Below are 21,613 nucleotides of genomic sequence, written 5' to 3' on the forward strand. Positions count from 1 at the left end.
TGTGATATGCGCCTTGGATTAAAACGGGTCCTTTGGCAGCCACATGGTGGGGGATGGATTGGAAGTGGGGCGGCTGAGCCAGAAGGGGGAGTTAGGGGCCTTCGCGTCATCCCAGGAGGGAGGGAGGCCAAGCCCAGTTGCACCCCTGAGGCAGCCAGCCCGTGTCCGTGAAGCACGCGGAGGTAAGGTCCCTCCCCAAAGACGCTTGTGCCCTGGACAGAGCCAGGATGGCTGGGGGCCTCCCAAAGGCTCCCAACCCTTCCCCATCCCCTTGTCCCCAGAGAAGCACCAGCACCTTCCCTCCCAGCACCTGCTGTCAGGAGCGATCTAGGAAGATCAGCCACACCTTTGAAAGCCGGTTTTAGCGTATTCACAGAGTTGCACAACCATCACCACTGCCTAATTTTAGAACACGTTCGTCACCCCGAAAAGCAACCCTGCACCCATCAGCCGTCACTCCCCACCCCCGCTCCCCAGCCCCAGGCAAATACTCGTCTCCTTTCCATCTCCGTGGATTTGCCTATTCAGAACATTTCACGTACATGGAATCCTATAATATGTGGTCTTTTGTGCCTGGCTTTTTTCACTCAGCACACTGTTTTCAAGTTTCACCCATGTCGCAGCAAGTGTCAGTGCTTCATTCCTTTTTATGGCTGAATAAGATTCTATTGAATGGATATGCCACATTTTGTTTATCCGTTCGCCAGTTGATGGACACTTGGGCTATTGCCACCTCTAGACTATTAGGAACAAAGCCACTACGAACATTCACGTACAAGTTCTTGTGTGAACATGGGTTTCCATTTCTCTTGGGCATTTCACTGCAAGTGGAAGGAATTGCTGGGTCACATGATAATTCCAGGCCTCACATTTTTTAAGGAAGCTCCAGGCTATTTTCCACAGTGACTTCCCCATCTTTCACTCCCATCAGCCGTGCATTCTTGACAATATTTGTTCTCGTCTTTTCAGGGTAGCTGTCCTGGCGGGTGTGAAGTGGCTTTGACTTGGGTGTCCTTCATGGCGATGACACTGAGCATCTTCTTACCTGTTGATTTGCCATCCGTGTCTTTTCTTTGGAGAAATGCCTACTCAAGTCCTTTGCCCATTTTTTAAAATAATTTTTATTGGGTGTAGTTGATTTACAATGTTGTGTTAGTTTCAGATGTACAGCAGAGTGAATCAGTTATACATACACATATATCCACTCTTTTTTAGATTCTTTTCTCATATAGGCCATTACAGAGTATTGAGTAGAGTTCCCTGTGCTATACAGTAGGTCCTTATTATTTATCTATTTTATATATAGTGGTGTGTATGTGTCAATCCCAATCTCCCAATTTATCCCTCCCCTCCCCCCTTACTCCCCCCACCGGTAACCATAAGTTTATTTGCTACATCTGTGACTCTATTTCTGTTTTGTAGATAAGTTCATTTGTCGCCTTTTTTTAGATTCCACAAGATTTAGCACCTATATGATTTGCAAAAACAACAAACAAACAAACGAAAGCAATGCCAGCAGACACCTCACTTCCTCGTGTTGTAATAGAGCGAGCCTCAGACAGAAGGGCAGAGGAGTTTCTTGAATGTGTGCCCCCGGCCAAAGGAACAAACCAATGGGTGAACGTGGGAGTGAAATTAAGTGAAATGAGGCCCCAAGAGATTTCCCACCATGGTCAGCTGTCCCGACCATGAGATGTGTGCTTTGTCCCAAGGTGTGTGCTGAGCCCGGTTCCCAGCTCAGCTGCATTATTTCCACAGTCACCTTGCGTGTGTGTGGGGGGCAGGTCCTAACCACCTTCGGCCCCCACTCCTGATTTGACTTGAGTTTTGAAGGGATACATGCCCATCTCAGGCCAGAGCCCTGCATCTTCACAGATGAGCAGAGTCTTCTAGACTTTCCTCCCCAGAACATGGAGGCCCGGGGGCTCGGGAGCTCCCAGGCCAGGGCTGATCACCTGCTACTGCCTCCAAGCTCCGAGCTGGACATGGGGAATATCTGGGCCACATGCCTCAGCCCCAGCGGCGACCGTGAATTACACGGTGATCATTTGATTACAGTCGGTGTTTGGGGCTCCCGAGTGCCGTGACAGCAGGGGAGTGTGGCCACCCGACACCTCCCTGGGGAAGGGGTGTGGCTGGATGTGAGCGAGGGTGGGCTGTGACCAGGAAGGAGGTGAGGGAGGGCCGCAGCCTGCCTGGGGGCCCTCCAAGTGGGCGTGAGAGTGGCCCCGGATGTGGCAGGGATCGGTGGACGTGGCAGGCATGGTGGGAGGGTGGGCTGTAGAGAAAGCTGCAGACTCAGCCCCCATCGCGCCTGGGCTGGGCCCTGTCCGCCAGCAGCTCTGGCCTTGACCCCTGTCAGAGGCAGCCGCGGCTGGCCAGCTCTGGAGCCGCCCTACATTTGGCTCAGGGTCAGCAGAAGACAGGCACGGTGGCCCCTTGGTCCACCCGTCCTTCGATTGCTTCTCAGACCCAGGCGGGGCCAGGCCGGGGCACTTCACAGCCTATCCCGAGCTGTTTTCGTCAGAAGCCAGTGGGCCGTGTGGGCTGGGCGGGCTGGTTTGAAGTCTCAGGATTGCACAACCCTCACCCCGCAGGGTGCTATCTCTAAAGAAGTCGCCTGACTCAACCACAGACGCCCCCCCAGCCCTCAGGCATGCATCCAGAGCCGGAAGCCAGAGCTGCCCCGGCGGCGGGATGGGTCAAGGGCGGGAAGGGAAGACAGCAGGGCAGCGAGCCCCCAGCCAGCCCGGGTGGGCAAGACTCGGACACAGAGTCCAGCCTGAGCTGGGTTGGGCGCGAGGGGGCCTGGGCTTCCCCCCGCCCCTCCCCCGCACAGAAAGCAGAGCCGGGGCAGGAGGGTGACCGGGCTGTCATGGGGACGGAGCTCACACTGCAGTCTTGCCCTCAGCACTGCCGCCAGCAGGGAGGCCGAGCCACGAGTCACGAGGGCCTGAGACGGGGACACCCTGCCTTCCTATCAGAGCCGGCACTGGGCAGCAAACACATACCAGGCCTCCAAGGGAAAGGTGCACACCCTCCCCAAACCCCTTCCTTTGGAAAGACCTGAAAGGGAGGGTCCCCACAGTCAGCCACTTCCAGGGGCAAAAGAGCAAGCGTTCTGGGAGACCAGAAGGCGGTTCATGGGAATGTTCCTGGGTGCGGACCTTCAGGGATGAAGTCAGCAAGGGGCTGGTCGTCTATGGCTTCAGCTGGGCCTCAGGCTGCGCTGAGCACAGCAGCCCACATCTCTGACAAGGGCAGCACCCTGCTCCCTGGTTCAATCATTTCTGCTTACATTGTTATCCTTTCCACCCTTGTGCTTACTTTGGGTTTCATTTGCTCTTCTTTCTCTAGTTTCTTAAGGTAGAAACTTAGATCATTGATTTAAGACTTTTCTTTTCTTTTACTATGTCATTGAATGCTATAAATTTCCCTCTGAGACCTGCTTTAGCTGCATCCCTCAAATTTTGACATGTTTTCATTTTTCATTCAGTTTAAGATGTTTGTATAAAATTGTGATGATCTGTTCCTTGAAAGTTTGGTAGAATTTGGGATAAAGCCATCTGGCCCTGGCTTTTTCTTGTGGGAAGATATTTAAACCACCACTTTAATACCTTTAGTAGTTGTAGGCTTATTCAAATGTTTTATTCCATCCTGAGTCAGTTCTATGGAGTTAGATTCTTTCCTGAGAATATAGCCGTTCCTGTCTAGGTTTTTCAAAGTTTCTGGCATATAGCTGTTGAGAATATTCTTTTATTAGCTTTCAAATCCCTATTTGTAATGTTTTCTTATTTTCTTTTATAATATTTTTATTTCTATCTTCTCTCAGTCTCACCAGAGCTTTATCTATTTTGTTAGTTTTTTTTAAAGAACAAAATTTTTGCTTTATTTAGAGATTTCAAAGACTTACATAAAGGGAAAGATATCCCATATTCATAAATAAGAGACAGTGTTATAAAAATGTCAATTCATTTCTTCCTCCTTCATCTATAAATTCAGTATAATTCCAATAAAATCTCCAATAGGTTTTTTTTTTCATGAAACATAATATGATGATTCTAAAATTTCTGTGGAAGAATAAAGAGCCAAGAATACCAAGACCTTTTTAAGAAGATCAAGGAAAGGCCATTTCTTCCAGGTACCAGGACATGGTATATAACACATAGTAATTAAGATGCTGCAGTGTGGGTGCCAGAATCGATAATTAGCCCAGTGGAATAGAGAGCCCAGAAAAGACCTGCACAAGTGTGAGGTTTTTGAGTGTGATGAAAATGGCATTGCCAGTCACTGGAATAGGTGATTATTCATAATGAGAAAGTGAAGTTGGGCCCTGACCTCACACCATATTCAAAAATTCACTCCAGATGGGCCTAAGAATTAAATGTCAAATACAAAGCTTATAACCATTAGAAAATATAAGTTAGTTTGTATCTTTCAAAACTTAGCATAAGGGAATATTTCTCACACGAGAAACAAAAGCATTGACTATGAAAGAAAAATATTAATAAATTTGTTTATGTAAAATAAGCACTTCTGTTCATTAAAAGACACCTTAGAAAAGTGAAAAGATAATTTTCAAAGTGGGATTTGCATTAGTTTTCTATTGTTGCTGTAAGAAATTCCCTCAAACCTAGTGGCTTCAAACAACATGCATTTATCCTCTTTTGGTTCTGTAGGTCAGAAGTCCCACACAGCCTGAGGGTCTGAAAGGTATCACAGGGCTGGTTCCTTCTGGAGGCCCCAGGAGAGAATCCATGCCTGACCTTTTTCAGCTTCTAAAGGGTCCTTGGCCCTTTCCTCTACCTTCAGAGCCATCACATTGCTGCTCTCTGGCCTCTTTCCCACAGTCACGGCTTCTTCCAACCACAGCTGGGAAAGGCCCCACTTTTAAGGACTCAAATGTCTAATTGGGCCCACCTGGATAATCCAGAATACTCTCCCCATCTCAGGGTACAGCACCTGAATTGCATCTGTAAAGTTCCTTGTGCCACGTAAGGTGACATATTCATAGCTTCTAGGGATTAGAACGTCTTTGGGGAGCCTTTTTCTGCCTAAAACAGGAATAGGTATTCCCAATACATGAACTGACAAAGAATTGGTTGGTTGGTAGGTAGATGGATAGGAAGGGAGGGAAGGAGGGAGAGAGAGAGAGGGAGGGAGAATGAAAGAAGGAAGGGAGGGAGGGAGGAAGAAGGACAGACAATTTACATCAAACTAATCAATAAGTGCACAAATAACTGAACAGAAAAATGGCCCAGGGCTGTGCCTTTCACAGTGCAGGACACATGGCCAGTCAGCGTGTGAGAGCATCGCTGGCACTGGTTTCATCTGGTGTAAATCCCGAAGTGTGATCACTAGGGCGGCAGATGGGGATGTGGGGCAATGTGGGGCCCCGGGTCTCTCCTGAACCGCTGGTGGGACGCTTAGTAGGGCCACCACTTTGAAGGACAGTGTGGCATCACCTGTAAGGTGCAATTTCACATACGGATGACCCGGCTGTGGCATGCCTGGGTACTCACCCAGGGGAAACTCCAGTCCGTGCCCAGCCGGAGAAGGTAACCAGGAGTGCGTGTCGTCCTGCCCTCACCAAGCCACGTGCCCGTCCAGGAGGGAGAGTGAATGTACTCGGAATGTCCACATAGAGGTGTCCTTTCCACCAGTCAAAACGAATGAACCAGGGTGACTCACAACCGTGTGGGCGGGTCTTGGCAACATAAGCCCAGGGAAAAGCATAATACGTTTCTATAAAGTTTAAACCACTAAAATAGAAAATATATGCCCTTTTTTGGATATATATAAGTGTGATAAAGTTATATAATCAGGAAAGCAGGGAGTGAGGGACATGGATTCAGGTCGATGGCTCCCCAGGGTGGAAGAGGCAGGGGGATGGTTGAATTGGGGGCTGTCAGGGTCTAGCTTTTATTCTGAGCAGTGGGTTCCTGGGGGTTTTCTACATTATTGAGAGAGAACAACCAACTCTATAATGATGGATATAAAAATGAAACACCACAACCAAGTGAGATTTATTCCAGATAAACCCAGCTGGTTCAATATTCAAAATTCAATTAACATAACCCATCACATCAACAGGCCAAAGAGAAAACTCTCATGATCCTATCAAGTGATGTGGAAAAAGCATTGATAAAATCTAATATCCATCCGGGTCCTTCTCTTTGTCGAAGGGGTGGCGGAGGGTGTCTCCTTTCTCAGGCAGAGGGAAGGGGACGCACGCTCTCCTGCGGGGCTCAGTGTGCCCAAGGTTAGTCCTATCGCCCATCCCACCTGCCTGGTGTTGGAGCCACCAGAAAAGGGCACTCGCCCCCTCCCCGGGCCAAGCCCAGCCTGGAGAGAGGAGAAGGCCCACTGAGAGAGGGGCCAGCCAGACCCTTCCCCAGAGACCGCAGAGTCTTTGTGTCCAGCAGAGAGGCTGGCTATGGGGCTGTCACCAGAGCAAGGGCCAGGCCACAGCAGGCCTGAGCGGAGCCGGCCGGGCCCCGGTGTCCCCAGCCCTGGCTTCCCATCGGCCTGGGGGGCTACTTGGTTGCAAAGGCCATGGCTTTGTTCTGTGGACCTGGCAGAGGCGAGGGTGGCGGCAGCCTCTGGAGGCCACTGGGGCAGTCACTGGGTGTGGTCCTTTGTTCAAGTGAAGTGGGATGTGAGAACCTCGGGCCTCGTCCAGGCCTCGGTGGGCACGGCCAGTGGGGCCCTTCCCAGTGGGGCACCTGTGGAGGCCCCGCCCACCACCTGCTCACACACCACCTGGGGGGACTGCAAGAGGCGGGAACCTGAGGCCAGGGGACGTCCCCTCCCGGGGCTCAGGCCCGGGGTGAGGGGCTCATGGGGCCAGTGGCCCAAGCCCCAGAGGAGAAATCTCAGGGCCTCCCGGAGCCTGCTTTGGCTCCAGCTCCAAGCCCGTGTGTGTGTGTGTGTGTGTGTGTGTGTGTGTGTGTGTGTGTGCGCGTGCGCACATGTGTGTGTCCTGAAGTGTGTAAGTTGCCGCCCCCTCCCATGTAGGTGCACGAGTGTCACCAGGCCAGGGTGCTGCATGCAGGGGGCCCCCGTGAATGCATGTGCTCAGGTGAGCCCCGGTCGGAGGAGATGCGGGGACACAGACCTGAGTGCCTCCTGCACATGGGCCTGGCCCACCATCCAGTAACGTCCAGCAACGTCCAGTAACGTGGGGGGGGCCTTGGTCTCGCTGGAGAGCATCTCATACGCTCTGTGCTCAAAAGTGGCCAACTCTGGGCTAAGTAGAAACCACCTGTCCCTGAGAACTTTAAAAGCTGCTTATCTTGAAAGCCTTTTTAAAAAACTGTGGTATGATTTATTTATTGTAAAGTGCACAAATCCTGCAGGAACAGATCAGCTTATTTTTACGTATATATACCCTACATAAAAACCCACGAGGTCAGGACATAGAACACTTCCGTCCCACCAGCAGTTTCCTCCCCGCCTCCCCAGGGAAGCCTCCCCCGACGCCCCCCACCCCTGCCGCCACAGGTAACCCCTATCCTGGCTTCTCTCACCATAGAACAGTCTTGCCTGTTCTTGATCCTGCACGGAATCGTATTTGCATACAGCTTTGTCACTGGCTGGCCTTCCTATGAGGAAAGCTGCTATAAAGATTCCGATAGATATATTTGGTGGACGTGAACGCTCGTTTCTCTGGATTAAGTATCTGGACATGGCAATGCCAGGTCACAATGTGGGCCCAAGGCTACAGCCAAACAGCTTTCCCAAGTGAACCAACACACGTTCCCACCAGTAGCGCACGGGAGTCTGTCACTCCACATCGTCTGTGACACTGGATGTTGTCAGCCTTTTTAATTTTGGCCATTTTAGCGAGCGTATATGGGTACCTCATTCGGGTTTTCATCTGCATTTCCCTACTAGGTAATGATGTTGAGCACCTTCTCATGGGCTTATTGACATCTGGACATCCTATGTGAAAAGTGCCTGTTCAAATCATCTTTTTAAATCATGTGGTCTTTTCCTTACTGATTTGTAGGCATTCTCGATATATTCTGGCTACAGGTCCTTTACCAGAAAATATCCTTTCCTGGCCTGTAGAGCATCTGTTCGTTCCTTTAATGATGTCTTTTGATGTCTAGAAGGTCTTAATTTTAAGGAAGGGCAATTTGTCAAATTTTTTTGTTGTTGTTGTCAGTGTTTCTTGTGTTTTGGGAAATCTTCCAAGGTCGTAAAGATATTCTCCTGCTCTCTTCTGGAGGTCTGATGGTCTCTGCCTTCATGCTTTGATCTAAAGTCTAACATGAATTAATTTTGTGACTGCTGTGTGGCAGGGATCATGGTTCATATCTTTTGCATACAGCTATCCAAATTGTCCCAGTACCACTGACTCAAGAGAACATTCTTTCCCCCACTGGATTGCAATAGTGCCTCGGTTATAAACGCAGTGACCACATATGCATGTCTGTGCTTCTGAATGTTTTATTCTGTCCCGCTGATCTATCCTCCATCTAATACGGCTGTGTTAAAAGCGTATTCTAATACCACATCTCTCTAATACACTCTACTCATCACTGTAGCTCTACAGTACATTCTGAACTCTGGCAGTGTGAGTCCTCAACTTTGTTGTTCTTCAAAATTGTCTGGTCTACCTTAGCCCTTTGCTTTTTCACCAATATTTTAGAATCAGCTTGAAAATTGTGCCCCCCACAAATGAATAAATAAAAGCACTCTGCTATGGATTGGAATTACATTTGATCCATACCTCAAAATTCACCCCTTAACAAATATTGAGTCTTCCAATTTCTAAACGTATTATATAACCCTCAACTGATTTAGGGCTTCTTTAATTTCTCTCACTAATGTCTAGTATGTTTCTGTGTAGAGGTCTTGTTCACATCCAGGAGATTTATTCTTAGGTATTTTATGGTTTTTGATGCTGTTATAATTGGTATCTTTTTATTTCATTTTCTAGTTGCTTGTTACTAACAGAGAAATACAATTGCTTTTTGTATATCATCTTTAAAATCAGTGTTCTTGCTAAATTCATTTAGCAATAGAATAGTTTATCTGAAGATTCTGAAGGGGGTTTTAGCATATATGATTATGTCATTTGCAAATAATGACAAAAGTTTTATTTTGTCCTGTCCAATTATTGTATCTTTCATTTCCTTTTTTTTTTCCTCTCAACGCACTGGCTGAGACTTTGGGGGTAATATTAAGTAGAAACAGTAATGGCAGACATCCTTGTCTTGTTCCCCATCTCAGGAGGAAAGTGTATAATATTTCACCGTTAAGCATGATGTTTGCTTAGATTTTGTTTGCTTTTGTGTTTGATTTTTACGTAATGGAGTTTCCTCCTATTCCTAGTTCTCTAAGAGTTGTGTTTTTAATTACGAATGGGTCTTGAGTTTTATCACATGTTTTTCTGCATCTTTTGAGTTGCTTATATGTTGTTTTCTTACTTGTTCTGTTGATGTGGTGAATAATGTTGATTGATTTTCGGCTGCTAAACCAACCTTGCGTAACTGGATTGAACTACACTCGGGCATCTATCTTTACATATGGCATTGGGTTCAATTTGTTGGTATTGCAGGTAGGATATTTGCAACCATGTTTACGAGAGAGATTGGCCTGTGACTTTTCTTTCTTGAAACATCCTTGTCGGGTTTTGATATCAAGGTTATACTGACTCATAAAAATCCTCTAAAAAGATTTGTATAAAATTGGTATTATTTCTTCCCATTTAAGGAAGAATCTACTGGTGAAGTCATCTAGACCTAAGGCTTTTTTGTGTGTAAATTCCAAATCTAATTTATTTAATTAAAATTGGGCAATTTGGATTTTTAAGTTTCTTCTTACGGCTGCTTTTATATATTGTGGTGTTTTTAGGAATTAATCTATTTTCCCTAAACTATCAAGATTATTTTTGTACATAATATCCTCTAAATAGGTTTTTAAAATATCTCTAATTCGTCTTTTCAGAAAATCAGATTTTGGCTTTGTTGATTTTCCTTAATGAAATGTTCATTTCTTATTTCATTGAATAATGCTCTTATCTTTATTATCTCTTTCCATCTACCTTCTTGGGGTTTAATTTACTATTGTTTAAACTTCTCGAGACAGACTTTGGCCTCTCCTCTTCTCTTAATATATTATTTAAGATCATAAAGTTTCCTCTAAGCACTATTTCATGGTACCTCAAGCACTTATTTAGCTGTAAGTTGTGATACGGGACATTTTTATTATTAGTCAATTAAAAGTATTTTCCAATTCTTATCAGATTTCCTCTTCGATCCTTGAGATATTTTAATTTCCAAAACACTTAAGGATTTTCCAGTTATCTTTTTCTTATTCATTTCTAGCTTAATTTCTCTGTGGTCAGAGAACATACATATATGACTTACTTTCTTTGAAATTCGTTGGAACTTGCTCGTCAAGCCCTGCACGTGGTCCCTTCTGGTAGACGTTCCCTGTGCGCTTGGGGAGCTTAGACACTCTTTGGGGGCTGAGCACAGTGTACTGTAAGCGTTGATCACATCAAGTTCCTATTCGGTTTGTTCAGATGTGTCTCTCTTAAATTTATTTATTTATTTATTTATTTATTTTTGGTTGTGTTGGGTCTTCGTTTCTGTGCGAGGGCTTTCTCTAGTTGTGGCGAGCGGGGGCCACTCTTCATCACGGTGCGCGGGCCTCTCACTATCGCAGCCTCTCCCGTTGCGGAGCACAGGCTCCAGACGCGCAGGCTCAGTAGTTGTGGCTCACGGGCCTAGTTGCTCCGTGGCATGTGGGATCTTCCCAGACCAGGGCTCGAACCCGTGTCCCCTGCATTGGCAGGCAGACTCTCAACCACTGTGCCACCAGGGAAGCCCCAGATGTGTCTCTCTTTAGATGTTTTCACAGCTCCTCTATCTGTTACCCACAGAGGTGCATTCAAATCTCCCACCATGATTGTGGATTTTCTCTTTTACCTTTAGTTCTGCCAGCTTTTGCTTTATATATTTGAAGTTTATGCTGTTAAGTACCTACAGATTTAGAACTGATCTCTTCCCACCAAATTTTGACCACTTTTTTTTTTTTTTTTTGCCATGTGGCATGCAGGATCTTAGTTCCCCAACCAGGGATAGAACCCATGCCCCCTACAGTGGAAGCGTGGTGTCCTAACCACTAGACCGCCAGGGAATTCCCTTGACCACTTTTTAAATGATGAAATATCCCTCTTTATCTCTGGCAATACTTAAAGTCTTCTTTGTCTGATATTAGTTTACCTGCACTAGCTTTCTTTGGGCAACACCAATGTATGTCTTTTTCTATCCTTTTACTGTCAACATTTCTATGCCTATCTATTTCAGTATATTTATAGGCAACATCAAATTGTTTTTTTAAATCTCATCTGACAATCTTGGTTTTTTAATTGGAATATTTAGTCCCTCTGCAATGCATGCAATCTACTATCTCACTTTTTTTTTCCCCATTTGTTCCATCACTTCCTTTTGACTTCCTTTCCTGCTTCTTTGGGTTAATCAAAAATTGTTATTAATTAATTTTTATCCCCTGTTAGCTTGTTAATTCTACAGTCCTTTATTATTCCCTCAGTGGTTGCCTAGAGATTACCATACACATCCTTGACTCACTGAAGTCGACCTCAGATGAGCACTTTTACCGTTTCCCTGGCAACACATGGTGCTCACCACTGTTTACCTCCACTGATGCCTCCTCCCTTTTATGCTATTTTTATCATGTACTTTTAGCTATAGCTATGCCTTAAACCTCAGGAAACATTATCATGATTATTTCAGTCAATTTGATTTACTAACTTAAACTTTCTCACGTATCTGTCCTTTTCTACCTCCTTAATTCCGTCTTGTATTTTTGTGCATCCTTCTGGGATCATTGCTCTCTACCTGGGGAGCCCCCTAAGTCGTTCTTTCAGTGCAGGTCTCCCAGCAGTGAATTCTCCTGGTCTAGTTTTCACCTTCTTTTTTTATTATTATTGTAGAAAATATGCATAACATGAAATGTACCATTTTAACCATTTTTAACTGTATCATTCAGGGGCATTAAGCACATTCACGTTGTTGTGTAACCATCACCATCATCTCCAGAACTGTTTCATCTTCCCAAACTGACACCCTGTCCCCATTGAACGCTCACTCCCCATCCCCCTCCCCTCAGGCCCAGCCCCACCATCCTACTTTCTGTCTCTGTAGACTTGACGACTCTAGGTCCTCATACAAGTGGAACTATACAGAGTTTATCCTTTCGTGACTGGATTATTTCACTTGAACCTTCATTTTTAAGAACATATTTGGTGGGTATAGCATGCTAAGTTGGTAGGAATTTTCCTTGAGCGCTTTAAGGATGTCATTCTGGCTTTCATCCTTTCCGTTGACAAGTCAACCATCAGGATAATGTGTCATCATTCCCACCCCCACCCCCCTGACTTTAGAGCTTCTGCAATGTTCCCTGTGCCTTTGGTCTTCAGCAGGGTTACTCCGATGGGCCTGGGTCTGTTGTACCTTGTCTCTCTCTCCAGCTGGATCCAAAGAGCTGTTTGAATCTGTGGCTTGATGTCTTCCATCATTTTGGGAAAATTCTGTGCCACTGAGGCTTCAAAATTATTTGTTCTCCATTTTGCCTCCTCTCCTTCTAAGATGTTACATGTATTAGAACTTCTAACCTTATCTTATATGCTTTGCACTTTTTCCTATATGTTTAATTCTACTTTCCCTCCATACTCTAACCTGGCTATTTTCTCCAATTCACAAGTATTCTCTTCTCCTCTGCTATCAAATTCATCTACTGCATTTCTTAATTTCCATGAGTGTCCTTTTTGTTCTGGAATTTCCTTTCTTTCTTTTTCATATAGATTTCAATTCTCTAGTGAAATTCTCCATCTTGTCATCTATTTTCTTGAACCTATTTATCAAGTTATTTTCAAGTCCTTATCTAAAAACTCTGAAGCAAACCAATTCATCTGTTTGCTCCTGAGTCTGTGGGTCAGCATATTGGGCTCCTCATCTGGCTGGTCTCACCTGGCTCGTCCAAGCAGCAGCTTGGTGGTGACTGGGTGGTCTCAGCTAGCCTCCGGAGTCTGGAGCTGTCAGGCTGTCAGCCAGGGTGCCTCAGCTCTCCTCCACGTGGCTTTTCTAGCAGCCCAGCTCAGACATGTCCACATGGCAGCAGCATTCCATGATGATGGAAATAGTTGGGGGGAACTCCAATCGGAGGGAACTGCAAAGGATTTACACCCATCTCTAACCTCCCCCCGCCTGCCCTCTGGCCATAACTTTTTACGCTCCCCCCAAAGCAAAATTCACTCACCCCTCCAAGAGACCCCAAAGTCTCATGCGATTAGAGATGGCACCCTGTCCAAAGTCCAGCATCTTACAATAGGCCCTTTTTTTTTTCAGCCTCTGCCCAATGCCTGGTCCCCAAACCAGCACTATGCATTTCAGGATTTTGATATGATGTACCCCACTTTGGGGTCCTAATTTCTTTTAATCTATTGCAGCATGGCAAACAACACCTAAATTTAGTGGCTTCACACCACAGCTCTTTCCTTATTCATGAGTCTGTGGGTCAGCAATTTGGACTCGGCTCAGCTGGGAGGTCGTCCTGCTGGCTCTGCGTGGGGTGACTCTCGCAGCTGCAGTCCCCTTGGAGGCTTATCAGGGCCGGATGGTCGAAGATGGCCTCAATTCACATGCCTATTGCTTGGTGCTGGCTCTTGGCCAGAGCACCACGGTTCTCCACGTGGCCTCTCCAGCCAGCCAGCTCAGGTGGTTCAAGCGACCACATTCCAAGAGCACACAAGTTATACACGATGGGACTTCCCCAGCATTCTTTTCATCACAATAAGGGTCAAGGTCAGCCCAAATTCAAGCAGTGAGAAAACCAACTCTATCTCTTGACGCAAGAGCTACAAGTCTTTAAGGCACTGAATCTACCACATCTTTAGATCTGTTTCCGTGGTCTGTTTTGTCCGTTGGTTTTCAGTCTGTTGAGTATTAAAAACAAAATAGAGGCTCCATGATCTTATCCCTATAGATAATTCGGTTTTCTCTGGTGTGCAAAAGGTGCGGGACAGAGCACCTTGCTCCAGGTGGGAATTGAGGTGATTTGAGGCTATGGCAGGGTTCGGGGGGGTCTCATCTGAAAGCTTGGGGTGTTTGCCAGGACCCCATCTCCTTGGTGACTCTGAATCGCAATTCTCCTCTCCCCAGTGACGTGAGTCTGTGGAGGCCTCTGCTTAGATTTTTATCCTTCTAGCAGCTGCTTCTTGCTCCGTTTCTCAGAATCTCACCCCATGCTGTGCAGCTTAGTTCACAAATGCTTCAAGGGGAAATTGCGTGAAAGGGGGCTTCCTTCTCTGTGGCCCCCCATTCACCAGGATCTTGGCCCATCAAGTCCTGGATGTCTTTGCAGCCCTGGACTCCTGTTTATCTTGCCAGCTCAGGGAGCCCCCTGCCTCCCATTCGGCTCGTGTGCCCCACACAACAAACGCACAAACACACACGTGGGCTCTCCCAGTTTGTTTCTCTTCTGGGATCTCAGGCCTTGGAGTCTTCCTTGCTCTCAAAGCCATCACACAGCTGTGGTGGTGTTCTCGGCAGAAGGTTTGGTCAGATGCAAGCTTCAGAGCCAGAAGCAAAATCCCCACTGGTTCCATGTGGATGTATTTCCTTCCGGTCTTTTTCCTATGCACATATATATATCAACGATTGTGTTTCCCTTTTTAATGATGTTTCTAGAAGGAACTTCAGAGGGGACACCACACGGTCTCCTTAACAGGGTGGCTCAGGTGGTCACTATCCCTGGCTAATTTGTCCGACAGCCCTATATTTTCCATGTGGGTACCGGTGGGTGGGCTATAGAACCTTCCAGCTAAAAGGGGCCTTAGGTGTCATCTGTTTGTACCCCCTCCCCACTCTACTAGTGAGCAGCCAGAAGGCCCAAGGGTAGAAAGAAGCTTCTGTGGCTCTACCGTGAGTGAAGGGCATAGCCGTTGCCAAGTCAGGACCCTGACTCCTACCCCACTTCCGAGCGACAGCAAGGCGAGGGTCCCTCTAGGGTCATCCCCCTAATTTAAAGCCTCTTGGCCTCAGCCTCTCCTCCTGCCACCAGGATGTGAGCTTGCGGATCCCCATCCGAGGGGGTTGAACATTCTCCTTGTTTCTGGAAAGGCCCAGCCCTTTGCCGGGGATGGGGGGCACACTTGGGAAGCCTCTGAGCCTCCGACAGTGGTGGGCGCGGGATGACCATCAGGGTCCCCACTCACCCCCTCCTCCCCATTCTCCACCACAGGCTGCGGGAGCACCACCGGGCCACCATCAAGGTCATTCGGCGCATGCAGTATTTTGTGGCCAAGAAGAAATTCCAGGTGAGTCCTGCACTCAGCCCTCCTGCCCTGTCCACCCCGAAAGCCCCTCTCCCACCCACAGCGCAGGCTGCGGGGTCTCCATACCCTGCCATACCTGAGACCTGACCCTTCACCCATCAAACACCCTGCCATGGCTTCAGGATCCGTCCCCAAGACAGCAGACTCTGGAGGGACACTTCCCTGATCGGCCTGGACCCTGAGGCCCAGCGCAGAGCCCAGATGCACACAAAGCCCGGGGGCTCACTCGCCCCTCCCCCGCCCCACCAGACAGGAGTGGGAGTGACTCAAAGAGGGTGCGGAGCCCGCCCTGCGTCACCTGGGCAGGAAGTGCTCTGTCCCAGGCCGGCTCAGGGCTCTTTTCCCCCTCGCCCACCCTGTGCGAGTCGGAACAGAGGGGAGACCCAAGCCCTGCTCTGTGCCCCGGGGTGGCCCACCTTTGCAGGGAGAGGTAGGGTCTCTCGGGCTGGGCGGGGCTGGAGACTGTGGGCTTCCCCGTCGGCACTCCTTCCAGGGGTGGGTCTCCTGCAGCAGCCCCTGGGAGCCCGCAGAGGAAGCCAGCTGGCGGCAGGCTTGGTGCCCTCCTTCCTACGTGGGAACCGTCCTCCGTCTGAGGAGCGGGGCCCAGCTCAGCCCTGACTCTGAGAACATGGAGCCTTAGGAAGCAGGGACCCTTGGGGGAGGCCATTCTCTTTCCAGAAGGCTTGGCCTCCGGTGCCTTTCAAAAGTGAGTCCTTGGTGGAGCCAGGGCTGGGGGTCGCCCAGAGCCAGCCAGCGTCCACATCCCCTGGGCCTGCTTCGCCAAGCAGGGGAGGTTGGGGGTGACTTGTTCACACCCCCTGGGCGGTCACAGCGAGGCTGGGACAAGAGCCAGACCCCTCCGGGCCGTGCCTCCCTCCCACCCCAGGCTGAAGGCTCGACACTGGCGCCTTCCAGCCCCCTCAGCAGAGCCCTCACCCGCCCAGGACACAGAGCCAGACTCGGTGCAGGGTTCTGGAAAGACCCCACCCCCCGGCAGCCCTGGGGAAGAACCCTTCCCCCGCTGGTAGTGGGAACAAGAGCCCAAGGTGCTGGCCCAGGACGGCGTCCACGGGTGCCCAGCCTTCACACAGGCTCTGCCACGACGCGACCGCCACTGATCCCGGCCCCAGGGACAGCCCTGGTGAGGCCCTGGCCCGGCCGCCCCGTTCCTCCGGCTAGCCGGCAGCACCCGTGGCCCCCTTGGCTGGGTGGTTTGCGCACAGAGTCCCCGGTGGCATCCTGCTGCCTGCCCGTCTGTCTGCCCGCAGCCCTGGAGGGAGGCCGTTCCCCACCAAACTGGGCCAAGTTGTGCCAAGGCTCCCACCAGGGCCTGGGACTCCTCATTGTTGAAACAAAAGAGCCGCGGTGAATGCTATTGTCGGCCGGCGCCAGGAGGTCTGCCCAGCAGTGTTCTGGGCGAGATCCGACGATCCCGGACGGAGGGCGTCTGGGTTCTGTGGCTGTTCCTTCCCCGAGGGCCCGCTGCCCTGGCGGTGCCAGCAGAGGGGTGGCTTGGTGGAGCAGGGAGCTCAGGGGGCGCTGGGTGAGGGCGGGCTGGCCTCCTGGGGAGGGGGAGGAGGAATGGCAGGAAGCCCCTCAGGGGTCAGGTCTGGGCAGGACTGCTCCCAAGAGCAGAGGAGGCCCCCGGAAGGGCCATGATGTGTCGCCCTCGCTGGAGGGGCATTGGTGGTGACGTCTAAAACCACAGACGTCAACCTGGGGAGCAGAAGGGTCAGTGGGGACTCTTCCAGGATGGGGACGGTCCCCAGCCTGAGCAGCTGGGCCACCAGCGTTCCGGAGCAGGCCCCGTCAGGGCAGAGGCCATAACCTGCTGCCCGGGGCACTGTTGGGCCAGGCAGGGCCGTGCCAGTGTGGACACCAGGCTTCCTGGGGGCTGCTCCCAGGGTCTGGGGCACCCAGCAGGGCAGGCGGAACCTTGGGGCTCATGGCAGGCCCAGCTCTGGGGGTGACGTGAGCAGCTTCCAGCACAGAACCACAGACCGCCCTGGGCAGATGGGCGCCCACAGCGTCTGGAGCAGCTCTGAACGCTGGTGCGCGCCCGTCACAGAAATGCAGGCAAGAAAACTGGCTGCTGACCTCCCTTCCAGGCCGAGGGTCTCCTTTTCTGCCTCAGGACACAGGCCAGGGTCCTGCGAATGGCCTGGAGGCTTCTGGAAGGAGGCTGGGCAGCCTCACCTCCCCTGCTCCCTGCCCCTCCCCTCTGCGCAGGACCCCTGGGGGGCCTTAAATAAATTGGGCGGGGCCCTCGGAGTGGAGGCGCTCCTGGGAGCTTCCTGGTTTGCCCTCGGGTACAAAGGCTCTTGAGCAAGGCCAGAAGCTGGGGCAGCGGGAGGGATGGGCAGCAGGAGGCCTCCAGCAAGGAGGGACCCACGGAAGTAGAAGCGGTGGACGAGGCCCTGGCAGTGAGGAGCTCTGTGGGGCTCCAGGGGTGGCCCCCCACCCAGGCCCAGCTGTCAGGGATGCCATCCCTTCCCCCGCAGCAGCCCGTCTGTCTGTCTGCTGCACGCCCACCCCCATCTGGCCTCAGGGGCTGCAGAAGTGGCGGGTGGCCCCCCTGCCCGCCTCGCCGGCCGATAAGTACCCAGCTGGCCGCCCCTGTGTCTGGCCGGAGGAGCCAGAGCCTCTTAGCCCTTCACGTTTGCCTTGAACTCGCATGTCCACCGGCGGTCAGTCTGGACAGCCCGGCATTATCTCGGCTCATCTCAGGCTCCTGCTGCTGCCAAGGAAATGAGCTCTGGAGAGAAAGCTGAGATGATGTCTCCAGCTGGGCCCCAGGCCACCACTCGACAAGGGCCTCCAGGAGCTCTGACCAGACCCTGGTTGGGGGGGGCGGGAGGTGCGCTTCTCAGCTCCGAGATGAGTCTCAGGGGGCCTGGGACCCCACCGCGCCACGGGTCCTGGGTGTCAGCCGGGCGTCGGTTACCCCGTTGTGGTCCACACGCTAGACAAGGTGAGGCCAGGGGTGGGGGCCCTGCTCACGAGCCCCACCCCCCTCGCTTCTGCAGACATGCACACGCATGCCCGGGCACACACACACCTGTCACCTGTCCTCTTATGCCTTCCCACAGGGACATCCATATACCTTTGTGCACACAGAGGCTCTTAACAGGCTCAGGTGCCCAAAGTCACCTGCACGCAGTGGGCCGTGACCTCCCAGGGTGTCTGGGAGACCAGGGCAAGGACCCGCTCCATTCCAGGCCAGGCCTGCCCCACTTGGACCTCTGAAGCCAGCCTTCCCCTCTTCTGATCCCCCCCCAGACCGCACCGGCAGGCCTGGAGGTGCCCAGGGTTGCTCACAGGAGGCCAAGATCACAACGCAGTGGCGTGTGCACTAAACAGCAGTGCAGACCCCGGGCTCAGCCGCAGATGCTATCACAGCCACCTCGGGCTCTCCTGGCAAGAGCCAGCTCAGGACCCGCTGGCCTTTCTCACCTACCGTCTTACTGCATCCCCACTCCCTCCCTGTCAGCCAGAGGGCTCCGCATCCCCATCTCACAGAAGGACAAACTGAGCCCTGGGGTATTACCACTAGCCTGTAGCGAAGTGCCACTGTTACACTTGTCCTGAAGCTGAGTGTGTGGCAAGTCAGAGAGCCTACCAGAGTCCCATCCCACTCCTGACCCTGAGACCCCACCACGGGCCTCGGCATGTAGGCCACAAAGGGACACAGGGTGGTCCCAGGGCCCAAAGCGGGGCTGGGTGTTACCTGTGAGGGCCCCGCCTGGCGGATCTTGTGGGAGCAGGAACCCCCTGCAATTCTTGTGCCCGGTCCCTGACAGGGAGCCGGATTCTGCGCTGCCTCGGGATTCCTGGGGTCCGGGACGATGTGGGGAACTGCTAGAACTTAGTTAAGCCGCCAGCATTGATGGCAGGGCCCCTGGACATGTCCGAAGGTGCCCAGAGATCGAGGCAGGACCCTGCCCTCAGGGGAACCCCATCTTTCTGGAAGGCAGAGATGGCCCTACCCTTAGCCTGGGGTAGCCCCAGTCTCTGGGGTGGCACCCCAAGGAGAAGGAGGCCTCAGGTGGGCAGGGAGGACAGGTGCCCTGGGGCTCCCAGGGTTGAGACCTGGCCCTGACCCTCAGCGGGCATCTGTGCCTTATTCCTTCTCACCCTCTGACCTGCCGGCCCCGCCCTGCCCTGCCAGCTGTCTGGCGTGTCTCTCAGGCCCCCTACACTCCCCAGCAAGAGGCAGTAACCTCCCAGCCCATCACTAGTGTGGGCCCTTCAGGGTTAATGAGACCACCTGGGGCCCCCAACCCTGTCTCCCCGCGGCTCTCCCAAGAGAAGTGGCCTGTGTCCCCACGTGGCTCTGGCTCGCTTGTGTGGGTGAAGGGCCTCCTGGGCCATCAGACCCCCACTCGGCCAGCCCGATGCTACCTGGGCGAGACCCTCAGACCGTGAGCTCCCGGGATTGAGGCCATAAATGCGGCTGGAGGTTTTGCTGACATCGTGAGAAGCCCCATTCTCTCTGTTGTGGTTTCACCTGAGCCCCGGATGCATTTATGGGCTCAGGGCTGGCGCCGAGCCTGGAGCTCTGGGGTCACCTTCCCTGCCCCCATGGCCCCAGGCCTGCCGTGGGACCATCCTCTCTTCCCAGGCAGCCTGGGGGCCCCAGCAGGAGGCCTGTCCCCCGGGGCCACCCCTGCTCAGCTCAGGGGACTGCCTGGGAAGGGGGTGGGGTGGGCCACCTCCCCGCCCCAAGAACAGTGGGTGCGCCGGCCAACAAGTGTGGGGAGGGTGAGCTTGGGGCCCAGGCAGGCGGTGGCTTCACAAAGCTGTGCCCTCCACCCAGTGACTGGCAGCCATGCTGGCCCCCCGCCCCCAGGCCCTCAGCTGGGCCAGCTCTTCCAAGGCAGCTTGAAAACAGGGACCGGTGGCCTGGAAAGGGAGAATGGGCAGGTCCCTGCAGGTGAGCCGGCAGGAAGCTGAGGCCCAGAGAGGCCGAGGTACTGGCCCAGGGTCACCCAGCTCCCGGGGGGGGATGAGCCCGGCCACCGCATGTGCGCTGATCCAGGCCTGCCCCATGGTGCCACGTGGGCAGCTCCTTAAATCCGGGAAGACCACGGAAGGCAGGCGCGGTCACCGCGTTAACGCGGAGCCCGCAGCGTGACTCTCTCTCTCCCACCGCAGCAAGCGCGGAAGCCCTACGACGTGCGGGACGTCATCGAGCAGTACTCCCAGGGCCACCTCAACCTCATGGTGCGCGTCAAGGAGCTGCAGAGGAGGTGGGCGCACGGGGCCCGGGGCGCGGGGCACAGGGGAAGGGGGGATCTGAGCGGGCGGGGGAGGGGGCAGGGGCTCACTCCACACATGTCCACACCTCAGAGATGCTGGACGCTTCACAGCCCAGCACGCACCCTGTGAGCAGGGGCCAGGTCCAGCCCCAGGAGACACCACCTCCGGGAGAGACCCTACCAGTTGGGAGCTGAGCACCTCAACTCTTGGGAGCCGACGTCTTCTGGCTTCTGACTTGGGGCTCACAGAGCTCATCCTCGTGGAAGCAGCGTGGTCCTTGGGGGCCTGAGTGGGCTCAGACCAGCTGCATCTCCGCGGTGGGCTGGCCTGGGAACTGAGCTCTGTGCGACGCAGGGTGTGGCTGGGAAATGTGCCTGTCCTGACCACAGCCCAGGCCAGGGGCTCAGGTTGCCCCCGCCCCTGTCGCTGACCTACTACAGGGACGTGAAGCCCACCCAGCCCAGCGACCTGGCCTCACCCCAGAAGGGCCCACTTGCAGGCCTGCCTCTCTGGGAACATTCAGGACACTGGGCTATCCTGGGACCCTGCTGTGCCCAGGGAGGGTGACAAAGGGGCAGCCCAACCACTGCCCTTCACCTCTGAGTGCCCCACCCCAGGCCCCCTTGGGAGCATGGGCCTCTGGAACCTGGGAGGCACCAGGCTGGTTTTTGGGTGGCGGTGAGGGGTGGCCCCCAGAGGGGGCGGGCAGCTTGTCCTGCTGGGCACATCAGCCCATCCACCCACCGACAGGCCAGATGTCCGTGCGGTGCCCCGGCCAAGTGTGAGCTGGTCTCCGTCTCCCTCCCTCCCCCCCAGGCTGGACCAGTCCATCGGGAAGCCCTCCCTCTTCATCTCCGTCTCAGGTGGGTTTCTGTATTGAGACACCCTGGGCGTGGCAGCCCAGGCCACACCCTCCTACCATCCCTCCACCCACGCCTGCCTCTTCCACCATCAGAAAGTGCATGTCTCGCAAGGATATCT

At 52.5% G+C, this 21,613-nt stretch overlaps 1 protein-coding gene across 5 annotated transcripts in view; it reads left to right on the plus strand.

The window, feature by feature from the left end:
• The window catches only part of KCNQ1 (potassium voltage-gated channel subfamily Q member 1), a 349,026-nt gene that overhangs the window by 255,726 nt on the left and 71,687 nt on the right, over positions 1-21,613 (plus strand). For 2 of the 5 annotated variants that reach the window (XM_082342550.1, XM_082342547.1), the window contains 3 exons: positions 15,280-15,355; positions 20,528-20,622; positions 21,383-21,495. In XM_082342550.1, coding sequence (XP_082198676.1) covers positions 15,280-15,355; positions 20,528-20,622; positions 21,383-21,495 — 284 coding nt within the window. Of the gene's footprint in view, positions 1-15,279; positions 15,356-20,527; positions 20,623-20,722; positions 20,953-21,382; positions 21,496-21,613 lie in introns of those variants that run through there. The other 3 variants (XM_082342551.1, XM_082342548.1, XM_082342549.1) reach the window with 2 other exon arrangements.

Source organism: Balaenoptera borealis (assembly GCF_965194805.1).
Source record: "Balaenoptera borealis genome assembly, chromosome: 11".
Taxonomy (NCBI): Eukaryota; Metazoa; Chordata; class Mammalia; order Artiodactyla; family Balaenopteridae; genus Balaenoptera; species Balaenoptera borealis.